Source organism: Macrobrachium rosenbergii, chromosome 51 (genome assembly GCF_040412425.1).
Source record: "Macrobrachium rosenbergii isolate ZJJX-2024 chromosome 51, ASM4041242v1, whole genome shotgun sequence".
NCBI classification, from domain to species: domain Eukaryota; kingdom Metazoa; phylum Arthropoda; class Malacostraca; order Decapoda; family Palaemonidae; genus Macrobrachium; species Macrobrachium rosenbergii.
In genome coordinates this window covers 18,420,127-18,448,106 of record NC_089791.1, presented here as the reverse complement: position 1 = coordinate 18,448,106, position 27,980 = coordinate 18,420,127, and the positions used below count along the sequence as shown (strand labels likewise).

Below are 27,980 nucleotides of genomic sequence, written 5' to 3'. Positions count from 1 at the left end.
AAATGATCACTTTGGAGGACTTTTTATCATCCTTCAAGTTCTAAGAGACTGCTGTATTACTCATCAGGTGAATGTTATGTAAAAGATAGAAAAAAAGGAATAAGACCCAACTTATACACAGTATCTAGTGATAGCTGTTGGTTGCTGGGACCCATAACACCTCCAACTTAATTGAGTCATACAAGACTACTAGTTATTCACTGTTGTGCTGACGATACGGTACAGTAATTGAAAAATAAAATGATTTGTAAATGTGTATAAAACACTCGTTCTATATAAAATTTTTTGAGAAAATTAACTTACTTTGCTTTGGCATGAGTGAGTATATGAGACTTAAGGTTGGTACTCTGAGCAAACTTCTTGTTGCATCCATCAAAGGGACAAACATACGGTCTGTCACCCGTGTGAATACGTACATGTGTTCGTAGGTTGAAATCAAGAGAAAATCTCTTACCACACCCTTCAAAGGTACACTGCAAAAAAGAAAACTGGTATAAATATATGGTGATTAAATTACAAACACATGCTTCTCCTGCAAAACTATACATTCCACAAAACTTTCTGACAAGAAATATCACCAACAAAGAGATAAAATCCACTGGCAAAATAACTCACATAAACTAGGTATGTACTGCATTCAGGCATTAGTGAAAATTCTTTCTAGACAATATATAGTTTCTTTATTCTACAGCATCCAAACTAGGCTCATTCAGGTGAAAGCCTCTCTTTCAAGAATGCTTTAACAGAAAACAGTATAGAATAAAATCATGAGCTGAACCAATTTCCTTACTTACTGAAAAAAAAATGGACTATTGCAATGAAAATTCTTTGTGTAAAAATAAAAAAATGTGACTTAAAAACTTCTTTGCCTAATTTACATACCAAGTAACTCATAACATGAATCTGTTTCACAGATAAAACCCACTCACGAGCATTTCTTTAGGCTAGTCTTGATCCCTACACAGGTTTATTGCATATAGTGTGCCTTATGTGAAAGGCACTGCAGGCAGCACTGACTGTATTTCTCTCTCTCTCTCTCTCTCTCTCATTGCATTGATTGTCGACTGTTTCGCTTCTCACATACTATTCCTTATTGGGTGATCACAAGTTTCAAAATTCATGAATCCAGCTAGGTCCCCTTGTGACCACTGCTGGTTAGTGCACCAGGCATATCATGTGCTTATAAGTAGTTTGCTGCAATACAGGAATTTGTTGATACATGGAAGCAAATAATGGAAACATGCATTATAAACACAGACATAAAGGCCTGTACCACACTACTGGTGGCAGAAGAAGTACAAGGTTTGGGTCATATGCTGAATGAAAAAGCAGGGGTAAAAGGAAGGAACACTCATTATAATTGACAGATTTTCCAGACATAAATCTTTTATTTATTACATGTTCCATGACAAATCCATTGCCTATATCACAATTTAGGTGGAGGAGCTCAGGCTGCTGAAACCCAAGATAGGGCCCAGTGGGCTCTGCTGAAAGGAACTTGGGACAGAAAAGCATTGGAATTATTACCTTTCAGACATACATCAGTTGTCTTAAGGACAAAATTCCTCTATGTGAAGTAACCTAAGGGATCTATAAAAATCAGAGTAACACAACATAACGCAACAAAGAGCCTCATACTGCCAGAAAATCCGCTCGACAGTGATGCTAGCAAGCAAATCTTTGGAGTCAAAGTTAAAGATGAATAAAATGAAAATAAAATGGCACATAAGATGAAGATGAAAATCAAAGAATCTCCAGCCAGCAATCTTACCTACGTACAGATTACTTCTCTAACTGTAACCACACAAACATATGCTAAGTCAACATCCAAATGTATTCACAAATGATAGAATTAAAGAGAGTTCTGATCTCACAGACAAAGAACAAACCATTTTTATGCTCAGATGAAAATTGCTTGACTCTAATGCAACTCATATGAGCTACAACAGAGAATTGTTTGTTTCATGACATTCTTTGAGTGAAAAAAGAGAAACTTTTTCTTTTCCCTGAATCCCCCAGATACAGATGAACCGATCTGGCAAGGGAAGAACAGGTTACTCACCATCTTTGTACTGGAGCACAAGCTATAGAATCGTAAAATGTGCAATGGCTACTCCCAGAATTTCAAAAAATTATTTCATCTTATTGATGGGTGTAACAGGAAGATCTACAGATTCTGGAGGCTCTAATAAATCCCTAAAAAGAGAAATTCCATTAAGTGTAGAATGAGAAACAGCTCAAACATCTATCATCTTATTGCATAAAACGTAAAACAAGTTAAAATTTCCCAGGTAGAGCTAGAAGATAGGTTCACATGGCCTGGAAATATCTCTGACTCCTGAAATACAAAGGATAGATCTCTGAGACACTATGGGAGAGGTTCCATGCTAGTAAGTATTTCCAGTTCCGGGCACACTGGCTTCTCCTTTAAGATGAGAGGTTCCTTGGGAGATCCGTCAGCAGCATCAGCAAGTACCAATCCACTCTTGCTGTGGTAAAGTGGAGCTACATAAACAATGATTGTTCCTAAGAATCCAGACAAGTTTGGCCTATCCTGCCAAATGAAAAGAGGCAACAATATCCCAATTATCTGAGGGAACAATAAGAGAGCTAGTATCCAAGATTCTGGAAGTGCAGAGGGATAAAATAAAAAGTTGAGGATGCATGACTTAACTGAAAAGAGGGCATTAGGAGAGTTGAATCACTGATGCAACACTGCTCTACATACACCTGGAGAGAACAACCAATAAGAGGTAAGAACCCCGATTATTGTAGCTGAAACTGTCTGTAACCAGAGTGTCTCCTGCCTGAATGAACCTCAAGAAAACCCAGACTATAACTCAGGGTGGGAGCTCCTAAACCTTTGCAGGGTATTGTGTTTTGTTAAAGGAGGATCTGAAACCTATTTTTCATGTAAATGTTTAGTAGCTTTGGAATACTGGTACACAACATCTACATGAAAAATAGGTTTCAGATCCTCCTTTAACAAAACCCGATACCCTGCAATGTCTGGTAATCCAACACAACCTGTTTGAAAAGATCTAATTGACACAACCTGTTTGAAAAGATCTAATTGACTTTCTGAATGTGTAGCAGTCACAGCTGCAAAGACCAATGTTCCAACACACCCTGTTTGAAAAGATCTAATTGACTTTCTGAACATGTAGCAGTCACAGCTGCAAATACCAATGTGTTGAATTCTTGCTATCCCCTTTTGACACCAGGTTGGAAGATCTTCACCAAAATGATGATTGTCACCTTATGAGGGAAAAAACTTGAGCAGAAAAACTGTAGAAAACCTAAAATTCAACCAAAGGAATGGAATGGAATGAAATATAAAATTTAGGCCAAAGGCCAAGCACTGAGACCCATGAAGTCTTTCAGCACTGAACAGGAAATTGATTAAAAAGGTTTTAGAGTTATAACATGAGGAAAACCTCGCAACACAGTTGCACTATGAAACATTTGTTAGGAGAGAGTGGAAAGTAAGATGGAAGAATGAAAAAGGTTGCAGCTTCAGGCCAAAGGGATGCTGCAAAGAACCTTAAGTAATGCCTACAGTGCACAGGGAGGGGTGCACTGACAGTACTACCCCTTATGGGGTCAACCAAAGGAGAATAGTTTGAATTGTTAATTTTTTTAAAGAAAAAGAGTCCATAAAATCCATAAGCATCATACATGCTCAGTGTCTCTGGTTAAAGCAAAGTTGTTGTTGGAAAAGGAAAGTCACTGCTCACGAAAGGACCTTCTGCTCTTCAACATGAGTTACCAAAGCTTATTTTGAACCGGTGGAAGCCTGGGAATACTAACCAATTTCACTTATGAAGAACAAAGGCAATCCAGATGAAAATTTGTGTCTGACACCTCTTGTAACAGTACTCACTTTAATTTAGCCTGAAATAGTGTAACAGCAAGTCCGTAAGAACAGCAAAACCAGTGACATCGATGACTGAACTAGCAATAGAAAAGCAGACAAGGGCGTAACAGACGAGGCAATAGGCATAACTGGTGCCACAAACAAAGGTGTAGCAGCCTTAATCATTTAACAAAGGCTGCATTGTTGGAACAACAGGCAAAGCAGGCATCCCCAGGAAGAGTAGGTAAAGCAGTGCTGTGAAAGTCACCAAAAGAGGTGCAGCAGATATGGACTAACAGCCCGTAATACCAAAAATGGAAGTGCTGAAATTATTGTGAGCAGAAAAGGACCTGTGGATTGAAAACTTGTTGCCCCCAGGTTTGCAGGACCCCCCAACACAAACTGTAACATTAGATGGTGTCCCCCAGCTGAATTTTCAACAGCAGCGGGTAAGGCAGCAAGAGGCCTCACAGGAGCAACCACAGGTACAATAAAACTTTTCAACTTATTTTATACTACAGTGTTTATTTGTTTCTTATGCGGATTCTGTATGTTTTAACTTGGTGAGTGTTCATATTTAAGTTGAGTGAAATTAGGCTAAGATTCTGAAGCAGTCTAGGACAGGCTAAATATACTAAATTTCATTTACAGTTTTAAGAAACCACAACTCTTAGTAAAAAAGTTACTATAATTCAAAATCCTGCAACGCCAACCACTAATATACAAATGTACATAATATACACGACACATAACTATATAACATCATATACAATACAATAAAAGCTAGACCCAAGCTATGCACAGGAAAACAATCCGTCCTAATAACAACATATAACAGAACAAGAATTGAAAATTGGCCAAAAATTAACGAACTTTTACAAATAAAGCAATGAGAGAGAGAGAGAGAGAGAGAGAGAGAGAGAGAGAGAGAGAGAGAGAGAGAGAGAGAGAGAGAGAGAGAGAGAGAGAGAGAGAGAGAGAGAGAGAGAGAGAGAGAGAGAGAGAGAGAGAGAGAGAGAGAGAGAGAGAGAGAGAGAGAGAGAGAGAGAGAGAGCTTATTCCTTACTGCTAAATGCCAAACAGCTTGCAGTCTAGTTAAAAAGAAAATGGCACAAATAAATGAAAATTCAATTACATTTATATCACAAAAAATAAATAAACTGGTATAAGACATCACTGAATTTAGCACAAACCATTATAAAAAGAAAATCAAAACTTAACAAGCAGAAAAACATAAGCTGTAATACATAAAGGGGGTTAGAATGAGATACGCAATTCCAAACTGCTAAACCCCAACTGAGAAGACACTCAATGATATTTAAAGTTATGCTAACAACTGACTGTCAATAGGTGCACCTGAATTGAGTCACTATTTGCTTTTCTGCTTCTTTTACGACTATAGCAGAAGTGTGTCCGGAAAGAACATAATTTGGGCTCTATGATTACTGTAATAGATTTCATAATGAACAACTACTTTTAAGTGACAGGCTAGTCCCATGTTTACAAGCACACTAATGATTTTAGATATTCTTGAAGCTTTTCTAGGTAGGCTTTCCAACAAAAAACCAAATATTCTACATATCATTCCTAATTTGGTTCTGCAAATCAGATACCAATTACCCTACAAAAGTATCCAGAGCAAAAAAAATTTTTTGGAAATACCACCTTATCTACCTTGAAAAACATTTATCACAACTCACCTGAAATGGTTTTTCGCCTGTATGAACAAGTTGATGTCTTTTAAGTTTTGAAGATTCAACGAATGCTTTACCACACTCTGCACAAACATGTACTCTAGGCCCATGCGTATGCAAATGTTTCCTCATCGCTGAATTATCACGAAACATTTTATTACAACCCTGCAATAAATCTACAATTAAGTTCATGTGAAAAACACCAACATAACTTCATAAACACAAACTTTTACTATTGCAAAAATTAAATCCACTTCCAAACAACCCAATCAATCATATTATGCCTATTTATGTGATACTTAATGTTTTCATTCGTTTACTAAACTTTAGGACAACCATTCGTGAATGTGCCCTATGGACCCCAGTGGTTACAAACTACCTTCCTCATACTCCATGTGTCTGCAATGCTGTCAACATTACCTTCTTCAGAATTTATCCGGCATTTTAATCCAGAAAGTCGAACAATTTTCTGTCATCAACATTCATTTATATTCTTTTTCTTCACCCTTTCCAAGAAAACACTTTTTTCAATCTTCTTATATCATCTGAAAAAGTCTGATAGTAACCTTCACTAATTACAAGTTTTGTCTCTGCCTGCTTCCTGTAAGTGTATCTGGTGTATATATTGTACACTTTTTTTTAACTATAAATTTCATCTTGTCCTGTTTTTATGCCTAATTCTGGTATTTTATTTCATTTACTTTCTGTAGATATCAATTACATCTGTTGTACTACCCATGACTGGTATCCATACTATGTATTCCTTGCCATTTAGAACTGTAGGTAATCCCCGGTTAACAGCAGGGGTTCCATCCCCGCCTGAGTGCCGCTAACCGAACATCGGTGATAATAGCGCTGAAAGCCGCGCTTAATGGTGCCGTTAACTGGATATCGGCGCCAAAATCCCCTACTTAACAACACTGTTAACCACAGATCGGCACTAAAAATCCAGTTAACGACGTCGCTAGCCAAGCATCGTAACACCGAAATGCCGTTAACCAATGCTGCCAGTAAGCGGAGACTGCCTAGTACTACAATGTAACTGAATTTTCTGTACAGTACAGTGTAACTTGTGTTGTGTAAATTTTCCTTTATTGTACATCCCCTGCAGTTCTGCTATGTTTAGGGCTTCATTTATCACATTTTTGTCTTTTTGCTTTAATTTTTGTGCTGTGTTTTGTTGCTTACCAAAACCATGCCTCAGCAAACTTGCCGAGGTATTCTATGAGGGGACTGTCAACTTTTTGCCTTGCTTGAGTCTGACCACAACTGCTGTGCAGCACCCTCAAAATGGTTGCGGTATAAGCAAAAGTGCTAAGAGTGAGGGAGGGATAAGTGAGCTGCTATAGACATATTTGCTTCTCTTGCATCCAAGTCTTGTGCATCTTGGTCATCCTTTAAATCCTCGTCTCCCATCCACACAAGAGAGGTGGATGCTGGTTTCAAAAAAGAATCTGTCCTTTTAGGTATGGAAAGTCAGACTTTGTGCATATGCTAGCACATATATAAGACGAAGGTGGTCTCGTATGTGTGGTTGTTAACAAAATCAGGGGCATCTCTACTATTTCAGCTTTAAAAATGAACACAAATTTTAACTACCGTGAATCTAGGTATTTGGAAATGTCATTATATACATAAGTTTCCATGGGAGCAGGTCCAGATTACTAGTAGCAAACAATGAATAATTGCCTGCATCTTCCTTTTCTTGTCTTTCATTTCTAGACTGCTTGTTTATGCATACCCCATAAATCAGAAGACATAGTCACCATGAGAAACTATACTTCACTTAAATGGTGATTTTTTACCTAGTCTTTTGACAACTTAAGAAGTAAAAACCTTGATCTACTCGCTTGGTCAACTATAAATCCAAGAAACTCATTCTATACTTGACACTTTCAACCTTGCTCTAAACTGAAATAAGGACTCAATATGACTGAGGATTGTGATGAACCAAATTGAATTCTTAAAAAATTAAAGCTAATTTTTTTTTTCAATAAACCAATCAATCTTAGAAGGAATGTCCAACTACCATTTGGTGGCTCCTTTCCATTTTGCATGGAGCCTGTAGGGTTTATGACGAAGGTACTTTTAACCTACTTAAAGGTCTAAAAGTTATATCGAAAGATATCTACTTTTCTTTCTGGCAGACAGAAAAAGACTATACCTGGGGATATTTGAAACAGCAAATGTGAGCACAATAAGATAGCTGGGTTCATTAAAAAAAATTCTATTTCATGTAATAAAAATATTATTTTCAAGATAAAATTAAGTTTCATATATACTTAGCAAGTAATTACATAGCTATAGTTTCAACTTGCACAGCAGCCTTCAATTAAAAATCGCAGTAGCACTTTGATAGTTTAGTGTAGGTGACAAGCCCCACCCGCTAATGGGAGTACTGGAAACGACTTAGCAGAAAACCTCATTCTGTTTGTACCTTAAGTCCATGAGAGGGGAGGAGGGTGGGCTTCGATTCTGTAGTTACTTGGCAAGTATACATATGAAACTTAATTTTATCATGCAAATAAAATTTTCATATAACTAACATTTTCATATAACTAACTTACCAAGCAATTACACAGCTGAATCCCACACTGACAGGAGGTGGAATACATGGCCATATTCTACTCCAAAATGTTAAGTACTAGTAATGAATTTGAAAAGTTTGCTAGCATTGAAACAATGCATGTCGTTTCCTTACCTGATAAGAGAGCTACTGCAGGTGAAAACTGCCTCTGGTTGGCGCTCATCTTAACCTGTAGTGGCATAGTGATTGAGCTGTGGGTCGCCTCTACCTAAGTGGGAGCGCAGCAGAGGATAGCCCTGACTGCTGGCAAAGCAAACACAAGTGCTCTTGCCCTGGGCATAGTGCCAATATAAAAAACACCCAAACAACGCTTTCACCTGCACTGAAAACACCACAACCCATCCACTGAGATTGGTGGGTACTCCAGGTACACTGTACCCCATGGCTCCCAAAAATTCAACACCTTACTTCAAGGCGAAAAGTTAGTAGGAGAAAGATATTCCTATGCTTCCTCCCCCAATACTATGCCAGCCACTGAAAATTGCCCAAAGGTACTGCAATTTTCAAGCACTGTTTCAATTTCATCAAATAATGAGATGCAAAGATACTCCCTGGAGTCCGGATGGACGGGGAAGTGGAGGTATGCGTCCCGCATATCCAGGGTTATCATCAAATTGCCCTGGTGAATGGATGAGAGGAGCGACTGGTTCGTCTCTACCTTGAACTTCGTCTTCCGGACAAAGAGATTGAGGGTGCTTATGCTGAGGACTGGTCTCCAAACCCTAATGATTTGGGGACCACAAACAATGGAAGTAGAAGCCTTCTGAGTTGACGTCCTCAACTTCTTTTATGGCTCCCTTTCGAAGGAGAGAGAAGACCTCTTCCACAAGGACTGCATGTTTTTCCGAGCCTCTTGAGTAGGCCATCAAAATGATGGGGAAAGGAATAAAGGGGGGGCTCTCCATGAACGGAATGGAGTAGTCTTCCCTCAGAACTTTGACAATCCACTGTTCTGTCCCTCTGATACTCCACTTCTCCCAAAACTCGAGAACACTGGCTTCCACTTGTGCATGGAAAGGGATGTAGCTGGAGAGGAGAGACTGTCTTAGGAACAAATGCAGATGAATCCTTGGGGCATTTGGAAAAATGCGCCAGAAGTCAACTCTATTGGGGGTCCGACTTCTGGGACTCAGTGACTTCTTAAGTGGAAAGGGAGCACCATAAATCTCTTTTCTTAAAAACCCCCAAAGAGAAAAGAGCTGCAAGTTCAAGAGAGCCATCCCTGATGGTCTTGTCAACAAGAGAAAAGACTCCTAGCCAGTCTGAGGCAAAATCTCCAACTAAATCATTGCCACCTTTAATCTTTTTGGCTAGTACTCTCACCATCTAGTCCAAGAAATTGAAAGCTTCAAGCAACTCCAAGAGGTCTTTGACAAGGAGGTCAAGTTCTGCCAATGAAAAACATAATTTTTGCCGATGAAAACGCCGAGCGTTGGGAAGGAGGAGCTTCCCCAGTGACATAGGAATGAAAAATCCAATGGACTGAGCAAGAGGGAGGAAAGACGAAAGAAACCTTACCTTGCTCCTCTTAGAAGAAAACAAAATTTCAACCTCCTGGAGTGCCTTCCTAGAAGACAAGGAAAGCACCACTGCAGGGAGCCTAGGTCTGTCATCCAGATGGCTCCTCATCAGGAAGGTCAAGGTAGGCGAGACCAGGGCTAGCTAGAGCCAAAAAAGGGTAGGAGCTCGCCCGCAAATATTGAAGGAGCGCTGCACAGGCTAGGAGACCCACGGTCGGAAACAGGCGCTAGGTGCTCCGCGCAGGAGATTGATATTGAAGAGTTGGCACTGGGCGCTCGGGAGCTGGTGCCTGGTGCTTGGCAACTAGCGCAGAGTGCTTGGGAGCTGGTGCCAGGTGCTTGGAAACTGGCGGCGGACCCTCAGGTGCTGGCGTCAGGCACTCATGAGGAGATGGGCGCTTGAACGAAGACAAACGGAGCTTGAGAGGGATCATTGGGCGCTTAGGAGCCAAATACTGGCACCCAACAGAAGCATGCTCAGGAGAAAAATACTCCGGCTGTCCCATGTGCTGCAGGAAGGTGAGGACTGCACCCAGCTCCTTAAACTGCTAACTGGGCAGTAGAGAAGAGCTGTCAGCATGGCCTGCGTGCCTCTTCCAAGTCCAGGCTGTTGTCTAGAGTCAGACAACAACTGGTACAAATCCAAGACACCTTTCCAATGGCTGCCTGTCGAAACCTGGGCTATATATGCAACAGATTCGACTGAGGGGGCAGCAACCCATGGGCAAACCCCACTGGCCTTCCTTGGACTTCCGGCAAGTCTTCTCCCAGGTTCAGGGGAGCAGGACAGAGACCTTCGTCTAGGTGAACCAGCGGGACAAGAAGCCATCCCTCCACGTGCTAACACTGTCTCCTGTCAAGATGCCTTTCCAGTGCCTGTCTGCCAACACCTGGGAACACACAACAGGTTTGAATGAGGGGGCAGCTACCTGTAAGCCAACCCCATCGGCCTCCATTGGACTTTCGGTATGTCTTCTCCCAGGTTTAGGGGAGTATGACAGTGACCTTGGTCTAGGAGATCCGACGGTACGAGTAGCCACCTCCTCCACTTCACTGTATTCACTACCAGCTTAAATCTTGTTAAACCTAGAATCGAGACTGGCAATAGCAAGGGTCGGAACCAAGGGAGCCAGGCGCGGGAGTAGGTGGATTAAAAGTAGGAGGGCTAGTAGTAGGAGAAAAAGCAGGAAGGGGGGAAGAAGGAATAGCAGGGTCATCTTCTAACCTAGGCTTAGCACATTTCTCGGCGCTAGAGGCGACATTTTTCTTCCTATCAGTAACTTCTCTGAGTGAGATTTAAGCACTTTCCACTTAAGCTCACTTGGCGCCGGGCATTTGAGAGTGGTCGCCGGGCACTTGGGCAATCATTACATTCAGCACCAGTTCCTCCTTACTACATTATTCCACCCTACATTTCCTGCAAAATATATGTCTCCTTACTACAAGGGTCACATGATGATTTTATCAACTTGTTTTGCAACCTTCGCTACAGCAGCAAAAACTAGATGAACTTGAATCAGATAGAACAACAACAAAAACTGGAAAACTGATCCTGAAAGCTATCAAAGCTTGAAGGCTACCCAAAATAAGCAACAATACTTCACGGAAATCCTGCCATACAACTGAAAATCAGTAAACAAAGGCTGCAACAAACCCCCAATGTCACTTGACAGCTGGCAGAAACAGAATGAGGTTTTCTGCTAAGTCGTTTCCAGTACTCCCATTAGCAGGCGGGCTTGTCACCTACACTAAACTATCGAAGTGCTACCGCAATTTTTTAAATAAAGGCTGCCACACAAGTTGAAACTATAGCTATGTAATTACTTGTTAATTACTTATATGAAACAATCTTTTAACTGTTATAGTCAAGAGGATCAAAAGCCCATTAGGGTGGTGACATTCATGTTCGAAGCTGAGTGGTACATGGGCCCAGACAGTCTTGAAAGAACGTAGTAGTATACAGGACATGAGCTACCGCACTTTGTGTTTGGGCCAGGGACTCTATATATGAAGCGTCGAATGCCAAGACTGAAATTTACATTTTTAAATCCAAAATGCTTTTTTCATTGCTCAATTCACCAGCTAATATCACTAAGCCCCTCTCTCTCACCTTTTCATTTTTCGTCCTTCATCATAAACCTTCTCTCTCCTATTTCTTTCCTCATCCACTATCAAAATGCTCTTTCTCTCTCCTCTTTCATTTCTCATCCTTTATCACAGCACCCCTCTCTCTCCAAAAAAAAAAAAAAAAAAATAGTAACTTTTCCAGGCCTACTAATAAACACAAAGCACTGCCCAATTCTGCCATACAGGTACCAACATCTACATGTGCTTTAATATAACCATTCCTACCCTACAAGCACAGCAGCAAATGGCAAAATGAATCTGAGGGAATATTTCTATGCTTAACCTATGCTAGGCACTAAAAAATTCTAGTCTAACCTTTCAATTGAGCTTGACCTATGCACAAACATCATAGTATAAAAAATAATGAAAATAATGGCTAAAAACAAGTTGCTAAATTTCATTTACAATACCTTGAGTTATAAATTTCACAATGCACCCAAGCTGACAAAACAAAAAATAACAAGTACACCAAATTATACCATTTTAAGGTAGTATAGGGAATTGACTTCCTAATAAACTGATTAAAAAAATTACAAGAGTCTAGAGTTTTCTAACAATTATATCTTACAACTTTACCACCATTCTAATACTATAAATAAAATATTGATACTGTGTCTACAATCACAAAAAATACAGTACAGTCACAATACTGACTAAAATAACATTATAACATTTAAAGCATTCATTATTTAATTCTAACCAGAAAGCAGAAACCACAAGCTCAGTACTTACTTTGTGCGGACAGGCAATAGTTCTCGCTATATCGTCTGTACTGGACTTCTTTGGCTTTATTTTTGCGAATTCTGCAAGTTGTTTTGGGTCGGATAGATCCACCCCAGGTATACCGGCAAATTTTTTATTGGACCCAGCCATGTATTCAGTGTAATCTGGGTCAGGTTCTGGATTACTGAGGTCATCTGCAACAAATATTTTTGAGATTACCTAAAGGTGCAGTATTGCAGAGTAAAGGAACATAAAATACTTTATACAGTACCTCACTGTATACCCTACAAACACTATAATGCATAATGTCCATAAATTACATTCCCTTGGAAACAATGGAAAAAGCACTATGTCATCACTATGTCAGTAATCAGTAAAGATTTGGAGGAAGTGATTTACAAAACTTGTCTGTGGTAAATCATACCCTGTTTTGGTCATTTTCCAAACACATAATTATACTTTTTTTTAGTACTTTTGGAACTGTAATACAATATACTGCAGTCGCAACAATGTGCTGAAGTGAATAAATATAAAAAATGGAGATTTATACATTTTCCTGCAAAAGAAAAAAAAAAACTTCCTTGAACAGGCTCTACTTGTGTGACAGAGAATTAGGCCACTGCCTAAAACTCTGAAACTTTATCCCAATGCTACTTGATGTCCAAATATTTATGATTACTTTTTCTTTACTTTCTATGAATGACATCATTTAGTCTCAAAAGGATAAAATTTGCAAGTCATCAGTATCTCATAATTTTAAAAACTACTGTGTAAACTTTCTGAATTTCTATGCAGTATATAGTGTCCACCCCCAAAAATTTTTTTTGAAAATGGAGTTGAATTTCATATAGTACAGCAAATGTTGGGGATAACCCATATGGGAGAAGGTTATGCATAAAATATACTAGGCTTCCTGAAATGACAGCATATAATGATAACTGACCATTCCATAAACCCTCAAATAGACTCCTTAACCAATATCTGCTTGATAATCAAACTAACCCTACACAGGAACTTATTTTTCATTATCCTTATGGCACTCTTAGAAAAAGCAAATGACTGTTCTCAGCTTAAAAATAAAATGTTACTTCCATCCATGCATGGACTAAAATTTTCAAGACATCAAGGTTCAATAAAAGTCATGTTCATATTTCTGACGTGCTAACTTCCTCTGTGACGTGAAACAATCACCACCAGTTGCTCGGGCAACCTTACTTGCTTCAGGGCATCCTAGGCTATAGCTTCATCTTAGTAAGATGTTGTCTTCTGGAACAGCTGGGGAACATTCATTACCAAAAATGGATACAGTATGTACAAAACTACACAGCATGTACAAAACTACACCTGATTCTTTAATAAAAAGTTAAGGAAATAGCAATCCCAAGCCCAAAATAAATTCTCAACTGATACAAAAACCAGTTTACAGAAATTAATCAGACAATCAATCCAGTCTATCCTAAAAGAGAAAAAGCACATGCTTAAGTACTGAAAGGACACACAACCATGCCACCAATAAAAGAAATCCCCCTCTGAACTATATTTCACCTATCCATACTACTGTACACCCATGACCAAGCTTTTTTCTAGTGCAAACAAGCATATGCACATAATCAAACTAAACAGTTGAAGTGCAATTATAAACACATTGTGAGGGTGGATGTGAGAAGCGATTGAAGGGTCAGAATTGGAACACAAAAAATATCTCCTCAGCCAGACAAACTTGTAAAGGACTGAGTGCATAATGACTGGGTCAATGATAATGATGTGTGCTGAAGCTTACTGGTGATGAGGTGGGGTGGGAAGGACAGGGGTAATCAAGCGAGTCTAGTGTGGATGGAGGGAAATTCACAGGCTGAATTGCACTCAGTCTGGTGAACTGCTCTCTGAACTATGGCACTGTATGAGTATCAGCTCTTGTGTGCTATGGAAGCTATTGCTTTCTTTTGTGTTCCTTATACAGTACTCTGCGTGCCTGCTGATGGCATGTTACCTGACAAGCTATGAGGTTTATTGTCCCTGACGGTGAAACTACCTTGAGGGACACCATGCTCATACATACAAGAATTTGCAAAGCCAGCCAGTAATCTGTTGTCCCTGTTGTTTCAAAATAGGCCTTCATTAGTCTGGGGTCAATAACATTTGATATTATGTAATAAGATATTTTACTTGGAATTTAGGCAGAAAAGTTCAACACCGAGGCAACTTCTGCCATTTAATGCTAAAGAGAACGAAATGAGGTACAGTAGTTGGATGGTTGGACAGCAAGACAGCCCTAAAAAATAAATGATACGACGTACCAAAGTCTAAAGGTGAAACTATGAGAAAATGCCACACTTGCACGGAGTAATAGTTTGAGAGGACAGCCAGCAAGACGGAAGAAAGGGAGCATGAATGGAGGTAAAGTAAAAGACTAAAAAGTTGAAGCAATTTGGGGCTGAAGGGATGCTGCAAACACTCTTTAGTAATGCCTACAATGTACATGAAGTCCCCTGAGGGCTCTACCCCTAAGGGAAAAAAATTATTTTACAATTTTCAATTGGTTTTTCTACCTTGCCCCAACACTATTGCACAGTTGTCAAGGATATGCTTGCCAATTTGGCTTTCATAACCATTCACTGATATTCTAAAATACTGTATATAAAAGAAAAATTATTCCATCCAAGAAATCTGGCAAAATTTTCTTATTGCAGCTTATTTGCCACCTTTACACTGCATCATCTGGCAGAATTTATTTTCTAACACACCTTTACAATGTGTATACAGTAGTCAGAAATAATGTAGTGCAGAGCTCGCATAAAATTTATTCCAGTAAGTCAACTAAATGTGCCATTGCTAAGCATCACTTTATTCACCACCTCCACCAAGGCATTACATTGTAAGTGGAACTTTGTTTTCAACTTTAAAAGTCTGTTTGTTCAATGTTCTACAATCCAGATACAAGAATGTACACTGCTGCAGTGTGTAACTTACAAAAAAAAAAAAAAAAAAAAAAAACAATTCTTTTAGAGCAGTCCTCAATCTGGAGTCTTGACTCTATGGATCTGTTAGATTTATCATAAATGTACCTAATTAATAGTAAATATTTTCTCTTAGTATAAAATGTTTGTAAAGATACAAATCAGTCATAAAAGACCAGCTAAAGCACATAAGCTACCTTTGATTAAAACAAGTAAATAATCACTCTGAGCCCGAACTCGAAATGAAATAATATTTACACATTCTTTACTCATGATAATGTAGGTAAAATAATGATGTGTTACGATGAAAAGAAATTATTTAGCAGATAATCCTGGCTGGAGGCCACTGGAAAAATAATCCACATAATAAAGTTGCTGACATTTGGTATCCAGAAGCTTGTGATGTTACATTTGTAAAGGCGACAGGAAAACAAGAGGTACAATTTGTCTGTAAATAGTTGATATGGAAGTTGCAAGCCAAAAAGTATTAAGACAAGTCATATGAAGGCCAAGACAAGTGGGAATTTAGCCATTAAGTACACATGACATTTGAGTGAGGAGTATATTTATTTGATCCCTAACCTCATAATGGGGAAATGTGACATGCTAGCAGTACTGAAATGATACTAACACTAGTGTAGATGAATGACCTGATTGATCTTTGAGGGTGACCTGGAGCAAGATGTGTTGGCATGTGGCCTGCTTAACCTGACCTGACTTAACTGGTCATTCAGGGAAAAAAAAAAAAACTACCAGTAATTGTCTTAAATGGAAATGCACTACTCTTTTTTTTACTGCCTTAAAAAAGTGCCAAAATGAGCTTGCATGTCAAATACTCTTTGTTTCCCAGAGCTTTAAAAGCAGAAAAACAACCTTACTTGAAATCCTGTTATCAGGAATTTTAAAAAATTATTTCCTTGATTCATGTTTCCTTTACTTATTTTTCTCTGCATAGTTTATCAATTTATTTTTTTATTCCTCACCCATTCTATCTCATTTCCTTAAGGCATTAAAAGTACATTTACACTTTTCTCTGTTGCTGTAACCATCATTGTGACCTTGTATCTTGACTGCTGATGTAAAGAGGAAGCTTAGGAGTCTAAGACTATTTATAGCAATTTACTTGTAAATACAAAGATATAGATAACAACCAGCCTAACCTACATTCACTGCTTACATATACATGCAGAGCTAAACTGTACACTCTACTAAACAAAACAAAACTATACATTTTATATTATATATATATATATATATATATATATATATAAACACAATCTACAGGTTCTCTTCCACACCTTACACTTAAAAAAAAGAGACCCAGTTGTAACCTAAAGTTTTCATGTGGCCTGTACTATATAATAAGGAACCAATTTTGAAATAAACAAGGTACAAAGAACCTGTTTGCAATTTATTACCAGCAAGGTTACAACCTATCACTGGCACTTACAGTCAGGCTAAACAAAACAAATTAGTACACCCCTATCCGCTCCACGCCACGCTGGCCCAAGGTCGTCTCATAATAAGGAAATTAAAAACAAAGCGTCGTTTCAATGTTTATTCGCTACTTGATCAACAATGTCTCTCTCTCATCCGTCAATACTAAGCCATCAATTATAAAATGTGTGCGTAATCACACTAATAAATAGATTTCGGCATTTGGGCGACACATCGCTTCCACCGTAAGTAGCATTGTAAATCATCAGCTTCGGAACCACCTCCACCCACGCCATGGTATTTCCACCATAAAGTTTACTCGACCAACATATATAAATGGCACTGAAATCACTGTGGGAAGTAAATGAGAAAACATGTCTGATATCGTGGGAAAAGAGGTCAAAAACCAGAGGAGCGTACTCTAGCGTCTTCCTTACAATGGCGGTGATCCGCCATTGTGGCTTTTCCGCCATATTCCTTTTCAGAGTTTTAACATGGCTGCGCCCTGTATTATGGCCGACCAACGAAAACAAAAACAAACCCCCCCTCCCCCAATAATCACAATGACATATCTGTCGAAAATGACAGTAGAACTGTGGTAACCTCTAACAATGGGTATAACACGGGCCGATTATCGATCAACGGGACAAGATTCCAATTGTATTTTTGAGAGAATTCATTTTACAAGACGTAGGCCGATGGGAGTATTTGGGGATGCAATTTTTGACAAAATTTCGCTGGGATTGAATGACCTAAGGGCAAAACTCACCTTCGTCAACGCCTGATGACCACATCGTCACAGAAAATTCTCCTTCGAGGGTTTTTATCTGGACTTGCTTCTGTTCCCATTTCTGTCCACCTGAGGCAATCGTGGCGAAGTCGTCCATATCTTTCATTCGTCTTTTCTGTCCTTTCTTATGAGATTTTTTCGACGGCCCCGGCGAACTCTCAACCATCACATCATTTGCTACGGGCACGGGTATTTCGTAGGGGATTTCCTGTTCCCCAACGACTTCTTCTTGGGTCTGAAATATAATTTCTTCCCGACCAGGTTCAGGCAACTGTTGAAGAGCGATTATCGGCTGCCCATCGTACTGTTCCATACTTTCCACTGGCATGTCAACAGGAATTGCCTCTATTTCCACTTCCTGTATTTCTGGTTGGACTTCAACCTCGGTTACAAAATCCGAGGAAGCCATAATGTATAATTATATGTTAGCACTAAGCAAGACACCAACAACACTACGCTGCCATTCTTTGGACTGATGATGGAAAATTTCCACCCAACACAATGCGATATCCCGCTCTTACAAAGAGTTTGTACATAATTATCATTATGCTTAATTTGACCAAGTATGATATATCAAGTGACATGTTAATGATATTTTGTGTACCAGTGACTTTTTACAAACATGACTCTAATGTTTAAGCTATCAAATACGAGACACACATTGGCGGGTTACGCGCATTTTGAATTGTATAGGGTGTAAATTTCATCGCTTCTCCACCACTCCAACCTACGAGTTAAATGCCAGACGTTGCCAGTAAATTATTATTTCACATATACAAGAGAGAACCCTTCGATTTTATTATTTATATACCTAATCGCACGGGTTCTTACGGTAATAAATTAACATCGTAGCTCAGAAACTACAGACCAGCAAAACGCGAATGAGTAATGTAATAAACAGAACATGAACAGTAACTGAAATCTATTTTGATCTACACACCAATTATATGACTATGACGTCGACAACCGCCAATTTCAAAATATTCATTATTAGCCTTACTTCTTCAATAAACGTTCTTTTTATCGTCGAGACTGAATAGATGTTTTGTCAGACTCGAATCGCACCCGAAGAATTAAATAGCTCAGCTACGTACTTTTCATTGCCTACAAACACTATCATAATTTTTCACCCGAAGAATTAAATAGCTCAGCTACGTACGTTTCATTGCCTGCAAACACTATCATAATTTTTGTCATCGGAAACTAACGGGAGGTTGTTGATTCCCTTAAAGATTTCTTTTTACATGTGACGAGCTAGAGAACAGACTTTTAGGATGAATGAATCCTGAAAATCTGACCTATAAAGTCAAGCAGTGAATCACTTACGGCTATTCAGAATTTAAGACAGTGAAAACGAGTTGAAGTGATTGGACATCATAATGAGATCCAGAAAATGAATGACAAAAAGATTAAAAGGTGAAAGTGGAAGAAAATCCAGCAGTTGCGATAAGCAATAATTGTTAAAGGGATTGTCTGGCAGTGTGACAGAAGAAAACGCAGCATAACAGAAGTACAGTCAAACGCTAAAAAGTGGGTTCACCAGTAATGAGTAAATGTTTGTGCAAATGGTTCAGATCCATAATTAAGTGCTGTATCATCCGTTCAAATGTAGAGAGCAGCTCCTCCGTGTCTTAAATATTATCTCAGTTCAGTAATTATGAATAGTCTTAATTGTCTTCCTAAACGTTTAATAGTAAACATTTCTGTCAATTCTACAAATCGACAAACTTCGAGGAAGGAAGCCTGGGATATTCACCAGATGTTCTTAATGTCAACGGCCTTCTTTAAGAGCTTTTTTCCATGTTATTTTGTTTATGTTCGTAATGTACCCGGTAGGGGTGGCGGTGCCGTCAGTACGTCTCATGCGGTGCACTGTAGACATTGCTTAAGGACCTTTGCAGCGTCCCTTCGGATAGCAATATGGAAGAAAGAGAATTTGAATGGAAGTACAGTAAAAGGAATGAAAGGGGTTGCAACTAGGGGCCGAAGGGATCCTGCAAAGATCCTTAGGCAATGCCTACAGTGCACCGCGTGAGGCGCACTGACGCCAACACCACCCCTACGGGAAATATTACGAAGAATAAACAAAATAACATCAAAAAACGTTCTTAAAGAAAGCCGTTGACATTAAGAACATCTAGTGAATATCCCAAACTTCCTTCCTCAAAGTTTGTCGATTTGTAGAATTGACAGAAATATTCATTATAAAAGGGTTTCAGGAAGTCAAAGATATTAAAGAGCAGGTAAAAGGCTGCCTCCTTATCTTCCCGATTTCTCCAAAGAAAGCAGTTAAAATCAATGCTCATATGTCGTGAATGTACAGCCAACATGAATCATGGTGTTCGCTCGGCAGCTGAAGCTTACGTTTGAAATTGATTGTAAATTGATTGATTATGGCTCCTAAAACTGGCGTCACAACTACGTCTGAAACATGGTCAGTTTTCAAAATGTTATGATAAAGTTCTCAGCTTCAGTTTCATAAAATATGCCTTTCATCTATAATGTTTAGTTGAAGCCTTAGTCCTTACTATATAATTACTGGCCTATATATAGTAAGAGGATTATTGTGAAAACCTCAGGCCGTATGTCGGTGGGAAATTTTGGGGGGAGGGTCGCAAGTTGAATCATAGAAAGGTGCAAAGACCTAACTTATTATAGTAAGTTAGCGACAAGAGTTCCCAGGTCCTGGAATGCTCGAATATACACAAATTAGAGAGAGAAGCAAGCCCTTGTTTTTAGTTGTTATAGGATAAAACAGAATAGAGAATTTAGGCCACAGGCCAAGCGCTGGGAACTATGAGGTCATTCAGCGCTGAAACGAAAACGGCCAGTAAAAAGGTTTGAAAGGTGTAACAGAAGGAAAACCTCACTGTTGCACTATGAATCAATTGTTAGGAGAGGGTGGAAAGAAAGATGGAAGAAAAAGAATATGAAAGGAGGTACAGTGAAAGGAATGAAAGGGGTTGCAGCTGGGGTTGCAGTACCCCCTTACGCGGTTCAGTGGTTATGTCATATGCAAGTTTCAAAGGTTTGGAACTAATTGATCCATGCGTGGAACTATTCGCGAGCAAAAAGCAAAAACGAATGCTAAGGCAAAAAGATACAATATCAGAATGGCCTAATCTTCCCACGGATGGTATTTTTATGTTTGTAACATAGATAATAAGGTTATAAAATGAAAATATCTTTGTAAAAAGTAAGGAGGTCATTTCACCAAAGATATTTCCCCACAGGCACTTGACATAAAAGTTCTCACATTTTCAGTCATATTACTAAATGGTAGAGGCCGGTACAAGCGATTACTCTGATATTCTACGAAATTTCCATCTTGCAACACATGTAAGAAAATACATCTCTACAGATCATTAAACGGAGTTTGTAACTTAGTCTGGTATTTTATTGGCCTGTGTGTTGCCGAGGGTTTGTGTGTGTGTGTGCGCGCGCATATGTGCGTGTCTGTGCATGTACGGGGGAAGAGTGTGAGCATGAGACCGACATAGAGTCGTTTCCCTCAGCGAAGATATTGCCTTAAGTACGAGTTCAGCGCAGCCATCGAAAGTTCCCACCGGAATGTCTTCTTTCTACTTCAGAGCATTCGTTTGCTAAAAGATATAAAGGGGATAAAGCAGAATGTCACGTTAAAGCATTTGGCCCAAGATATGAAATTTACGCAAAATCTCCTTGAAGATGATCGTCCGTTGTTCGGACAGAATCCGAAGGTCAGCACTATAGGCCTCTAACTCCCTTCCACACCTTACCACACTCACGGGTCGTCTTAGGACAAAGAACCAGCTTAGTGTAAACCAACCACCGGGTTGATGAAACGTCTGATACCCTTTTAAAAAATCATTTTTTTACATGAATAATCATGGCATATTTTCAACTCCCCCGAAAGAAGATCAAAGACGAACTTTCGTGTCATTTCACTACGAAGAGTAGCACATGGAGGCGGAGTCTGGTGAAGGATCCCCTCGCTTGGTAAGTTCGCTTACGTGTGTTTGATTGACTGTTTATGAAATCTAGGCCTAGAAGACCGAGCGCCGGAACCCATCAAGATTATTCAGCGCCGTAATGAAGGTGAAATATATAAATTAATATGATTGATAATGAATAGGTGAATGATGACATACTAGTACAATTCAGTTAAAATACGAACGTAAAAAATGAAGAATGATATGAGACAGAACCAACAAAAAATAAGTATATATTAAACTTTTATATTCAACATATATACTGTTAGGTCAAGGTTTAGGTCACGACTGTTGCCAGTAAGGTGCTAATGAGTTCGAACGTGCCCTTCCTCGGACCACGTTTCATTTCGGGAGGCGATTCTGGTCATACTTGGCTCCACGGTGCTTGGCTCATGAACGCTTAACCTTTTCGTGTTTCAACAAAGACACGAAAACTTACCTCTTTATCCAACGAAAATACGATAATTTCCTGTCTATTTCACTGAGGACACGACCAAATTGAGTTAAAGAATGCTGGTTTTTTGGTTCTTTATTACAAAAAAATATTTGAACATTTTCAAAGTTCTGCCTAACACTACAGAAGCAACAAATCAAAAACTTACAAACAAAACAAAAAACAAAAATAACAAACTTGACCGAAATAAATAAAAACACAAAGATATTTTCTCAATGCGCGTCAGTTAACTGATAAGTGTTAATTATTCCAATTGAAGTAAGGAGAGGACTTTTAAAAATGCATTCCAGCTCTCCATTACTTAGTTTGAACGCGTAGGCCTAATCAAGGTGGCTTTCCATACAGTGAGGCAAGGGCTGTCATTTAACACAGGTTAAAAGGAAGACGCTGATAATCAATCGACTTCTCCCAGAGACTAGAGTAAAGTTGCCCCGTCTGCCGTGCATCCGTCGGAACGACTCGCTGGAAAACTTATTTGCATTTGTGCTTTGTACGTTTCAAAAGGCGTGCTTGTGTAATTTAGCATTCATAAATATAAACATGCACTAACCTAGCCTAAACAGACCGAGAATGAAAAAAAAAACACAGAACAAAGCTGCTATAACAATGGCGGGAACATCAGCCTTTCGTAACTAAATTCGTTCCCGGAGGCAACAACAAGAAAGTTACGGAGAGAACGCTACTACTGACGCCCCTCGTATTGCAGCACCGCGGGAATTGCCTGAGGTTCCATGTACTGAACTTCCTCTGGACTGGGAATGCGAGGGTGAGGGCCATCTACCAGGATGACGGGAACGTTTTCCGAGGGGTAGCCGACGGCCTTTGGTGGGGGACCATAGATTGGTTCGGGCACTACGTAAGGCTCGGGTTCCTTGTATCCATCGTGATGTTCGGGATATTTAGGACCGTGGTTGTATTCCCAGTAGTGTTCACCGTAGCCTTCGTGGGTGTCAGACCACTTGACCTGGAAGAGAGTTGAAAATTTTACGTTTTTCGACAATCTCGAGTTCATATTAGTTTTTTATACTTTCCCATATATGGTTCCAGAATCTCTCTCTCTCTCTCTCTCTCTCTCTCTCTCTCTCTCTCTCTCTCTCTCTCTCTCTCTCTCTCTCTCTCTCAGAATATAAACTGTCCCGAACTAAACATTAGAGCCAGGTTTAAGTCTGACATTCACAGAAAGTAAAATTACACCTAACGCTCGTCTTTAGACACAAAGTCTAAGAAAACTGAGTAAGGGGCATACAAAGTACTTCTAATGCTACTAATATAAATTACAAATTGACAATAAGGTCTGAGCAGGCTTTCGAAAGCTCTGTGCCGATTTTATCTATACAACAAAATCACTGTAAAATCCATTCTTTAACCCCAATAATTATAACGATGGTTAAAAATACAGGCAATATTCACAGACGCAGAAGTCCTCATCAGCTTACCCTGGTCCTGAAACGGTGATCCTTGGCTTGCTCGAAGCGGGAAATGTAGTGGTGAGGATTGCCTCGGTTCCATCCGAATTCGTATTCCTTGTGTCCGGGAACGTTCACGTATTGGAAGTAGCCTTCAGGTTGCTTGTAGCTTCCACCCCCACCTTGCGGGTAGCCAAGGACGCCCAGCGCAAGGCATCCTAAGTATACCAACTGCAAAAAGGGTAAAATTCATTTAAACTCTCGTCACTTTACCAACTGTAAAAGGGGGATAATCATATGACCTCGTCAGCAAAGTAAAAACCGAACGAATCAGTTTTGTAATCTGACGTCGCAAAGAATTTGGTCATCAAACGCCAAGCATGAGAAAAAAAGTGCATTAGCGCTTTTCTTGCAGCAGCTAAGGGTCATAAAATGGGTATTAATTCTATTCCAAAAGCAAAGTTCAAACTCGGTGACCCAGAATCTTTCTGAATACCTGAAATGATTCGGGCTTGATGTGTTACCTACATCTTATTCAAGCGACCAAGCCAATGTTTACGGTTCAATTGCCTTCTGGCTTCGGTTTCACCTTGAAAACCTTTAATGACACCAAGGGGAGCAGTGATTGGAATGGAATGGAATACAGAGTTTAGGCCAAAGGCCAAGCACTATGGGGGCTATGTGGTCATTCAGCGCTGAAAGGGGAATTGAGAGTAGAAAGGTTTGAAAGGTGTAAGGAAATTGAGAGTAGAAAGGTTTGAAAGGTGTAACAGAAGGAAAACCTCGCAGATGCACTAAGGAGCAATTGTTAGGAGAGGGGTAGATAGCAAGATGGAAGAAAGATAATATGAAAGGCGGTACAGTAAAAGGAATGAAAGGGGTTGCAGCTAGGGGCCGAAGGGACGCCGCAAAGAACCTTTAGTAATAACTACAGCGCACCCCGTGAGGTGCACTGACGGCAATAAAGTACCCCTTAGGAAGTGAACAGTGATTAACAAGAACATGACTCTTCTCAGCTGGAAATGAAATGAAATTCTTCTCACTGGACTCCTTGGTGTTTCATGGTCCTTTTTAAATACGTGAAAAAGAGACGAGAGAGAATTAACCTCCGCATCGTCTTTTCATCGAATGGATGCTAATATGTTTGCCTTTGCAAACTGTTTCCTCTAATAAAGTGTAGCTCCAGAGACAAAAAAAAAAAAACCATAACGATCACCGCCGTATTCACACTTTAACTGCTGAATCATGGTTGCTGTTGCAGTACAACTGTAACTGTATCCGTTACGTTTTGTTCTCTGGAGCCAAACCTTGTTAGGAGACGCAGCCTGGTGTTAAATAATAATTTAATAGGCAAATGAGATACAAATGCAAAAAGAGAAAAATACTCCTTTTAACAAAAGAAACGGAAGTTGTAAGATATACCAAAGATGCGATTTCCTATCAGACGTACAACGTCAGTGTGTCATGGTCCAGTTGCTTTACGAAAAGATGGGATAAATTCAGTTCCGAAGATGAATCTGCGGGATCGTCTTTAGGGTGTCAAGATGTTAACAAACAAAACATAGCATTCTCTCCTTCAAGGGAGAGAAGATAGTGGAGAGCGAAAGTACTGTGCTGTGCAATGCTCAGTTTGCGTGTGCGCCTCAAGCTGTAGTGAAAATCAAGTGGTTCACTGTCAGTAGAAGAGGGAAAGTCTCTTAACAGTCCCGCAATTATCCAACATTTTTGTTTATTTGTTTTTGTCTTTGACCCAATAAAATAGAAAAAAATGCCTTCATGAACAAAGATGAATAGTTCCTTAGTGGTAGTTTTCACGTAACTTTTGAGGTTACGGTAACATCTGGTATAGAAATCGGCCCAAATCTAAGAAAAGTTTCGTTACACATCAGAATTACGGGAACAAGGGAAATTTAACACTGACGGAAATATTTTTTTATTATAAGACTGTTTCGCTATTTTTCCAGCACCCATGAATGCGTTTCAATTTCTCATATGATAACTTAAGAAAACTATAAGACATGTGCTACCACTCATGATTATATATGAAAATAGTACTAAAATTATTTAAAATTACTCCAGTATTTTGTCTCCTCAAAAGAGTAAATTAATAGCAAATACTCACTCTTGCCTATTTACACTAATATCAATGCTAATTTGTCCTCATTCATAACTTCTCTGTTGGTAGAACGCAAATCATATTTTGGAAAAACAAAACCATACCAGCCCATCCCAGCTAAAACAAAAGCAATAAAGCTTTTTCCAAAGCTATCCTGATGAGCTGAGACTATGACAGTAAAATCTATTACTTGTACTGATAGAAAAATATACACCATTGGACCTAATGAAATCAAGTCAAATTAGAGCGGTCTCATTCAAGGATAAAAACTTTATCATAAAAATGGAGAAAATGTTCTACAAAAAATTTATGATAATCCTAAAGGCATTTTTAGCACCCTTTACCAAAATAGAAAAAAAAATTATTTGCAAACCTGATTGCATCGTAGCTTTGTGGCAGAGGCATAGTGATAACGGGACAATTTCGATGTTATAGTCAGGATAAAAAAAAATCTAAGTAAAGAAAAAAAGAGAAATGTCTATGCACCAAAAAGAAATGATACAAATGACTGAAACACAAACACACCCATTAACCTGCAAAGATACAGAATTATAGAACAGAATATAGAATTTAGGCCCATGTGCCAAGCGCTGGGACCTATGAGGTCATGCAGCGTTGGAACGGAAACTGCCAGTAAAAAGGTTTGAAAGGTGTAACATTTGCAATATGAATCAATTGTTAGGAGAGGGTGGGAAGTAAGATGGAAGAAAGAGAATATGGACGGAGGTACAGTAAGAGGAATGAAAGGGGTTGCAGCTAGGGGCCGAAGGGACGCTGCAAAGAACCTCAAGTAACGCCTACATAGATATAATTTGGTGGACTGCCTTAATCGAATGACACTATGCAAAAAATACTGAAAATTTTCAGACCACAAACGCCAAATTTTTCCCACAGAGGCTTTATATAAAACCTATTCAAAGAATAATAAAAAGGGTGGGGGGGTATCAGAGATTGTCCATCCAGAAAACGTCACGTTTCCACTCACCGTCAGAGCCGTGTTCATCGTAGCTTTCTTCCAGATCTCAAACCAAGACTGAAATTTCTCTACTTGCTGCAGCGCTTAAATAATTGCAGACGAAGGGACTGCCAAACGCCGCTGTCTGTCTGAAGAGTGACTTCAACTGAATTTTCCATTTTCTTTTTGTCTTTTTTTCAAATTTAGTCAACTGTCTCCCTTTAGACAACAAAAATGACCAACTTTAAAAGACTGGATATTTTCCTTTGGGAAACTTCAATTTCAAATGCTATAGATCACAGAATACCTCATAACCAAACAACAATAAAAGTGAAAGTAAGCATATTTCACGTAATTCCTTAACCACGAAGAGTCTGTATAACAAACCTGGGAAGAAATTACACGTTCGCTTTTCTCTGGCAAGTAACATAACAAACCTATCTCCCATAGTATTTGCATAAATTCACCAAAAATTCCGATTTTAATTTCTCAAACTTAAAGGGGAAAAAAAGAGAGTTTCTCACCCCCTAGGGACTCGTGAAAGTGAGAAGGCTCCAATAGAAGCTTTCTCTTTGAGCAATATGGCCGGCAGGTGATAATGGATGATCACCTGTAGTCTTTTTTTTTCCTCTTTCTCTCTTTCTCCCAGTCTTCGGCGTCAATTTATGAGTTCAGCTACCCATGACAGTAGCGTCAAATCACTCTTTTCTAGTCATTAGCTTTCTGACGCGTTCGTTAATCAGAAGAAATATTGCGTCGCAATGTTTCAAGAATCGAAATGAACAATAGAGGTCTTTCGATTATCGTGATCTTTACCATTAAGATGTTATATGACAGTCATACAAAAGAGGGTCGAGAGGCAAGTCCCGACCTTAGGGAAGCAACGCATCATCCTGAAGCTATAGGGTTAAGATACTTTTATTCTACGTACCTAGCGTACATACGTAGGGGTCAGTGGTGAGGGAGTCTGCGCAGACCAGCGATTCACTTCGGCTCTCATACGGACGACCCAAGTGTTTAATTCTCAGACGAAAAGTGAAAAAGCAAACCAAGGCAATGTTAAAGAAGCTGGACAGTCAAATGGAGGAGACCAAATAGACCGTTACGAAAATCTCAATAACCCTGGACAAGGTTTTACTGACTGGTTATTTGTTCGTTTTTCAACAGCATTGCACAAAAACTTTTGTCTCGGTACTCAAGAAAATTTAGATCTGGCCCTGGGTAAGGACCCTCGAGAGTGGGTGGAAGGGGAGGGGGTTCTTTGAACACCCTTGTTATTGGGAGACCCTTAGCAGAGCCCTCATTACTCTTCCCTCTCAACTTTTCTCTATTACAAACATTTTAATCAGTCCCTGGAACTTCTCCTCACTATCATTAATCAACATCC

At 39.3% G+C, this 27,980-nt stretch overlaps 2 protein-coding genes across 2 annotated transcripts in view; both read right to left on the bottom strand.

Annotated features, from left to right (window-relative positions):
- Positions 1-18,192, bottom strand: part of LOC136833164 (transcriptional repressor protein YY1-like) — a 44,213-nt gene extending 26,021 nt beyond the window's left edge. Inside the window, exons 1-4 of the mRNA XM_067094880.1 lie at positions 17,671-18,192; positions 12,517-12,701; positions 5,557-5,715; positions 304-473 (exon numbers count right to left, since the gene is read on the bottom strand). Of these exons, the coding sequence (XP_066950981.1) occupies positions 304-473; positions 5,557-5,715; positions 12,517-12,701; positions 17,671-18,100 (944 nt within the window). The 5' untranslated portion in view covers positions 18,101-18,192. The remainder of the gene's footprint in view (positions 1-303; positions 474-5,556; positions 5,716-12,516; positions 12,702-17,670) is intronic.
- Positions 18,193-22,176: 3,984 nt separating this feature from the next.
- On the bottom strand, positions 22,177-26,687 carry LOC136833532 (uncharacterized). Its single transcript, XM_067095759.1, has 3 exons — positions 26,624-26,687; positions 23,553-23,753; positions 22,177-23,080 (listed from the first exon to the last, which is right to left on the bottom strand). Exons 1-3 carry the CDS (start codon positions 26,639-26,641, stop codon positions 22,799-22,801), a joined length of 501 nt encoding a protein of 166 aa, XP_066951860.1. The 5' UTR covers positions 26,642-26,687; the 3' UTR covers positions 22,177-22,798.
- Between the last annotated feature and the right edge of the window lie 1,293 nt (positions 26,688-27,980).

What these genes read in the sequence shown, in the direction of transcription:
- LOC136833532 (XM_067095759.1), bottom strand. An exon ending in ATCACCGTTTCAGGACCAGG is followed by an intron (nt 23,081 to 23,552) that starts GTAAGCTGATGA and finishes ACTCTCTTCCAG; the next exon opens with GTCAAGTGGTCTGACACCCA.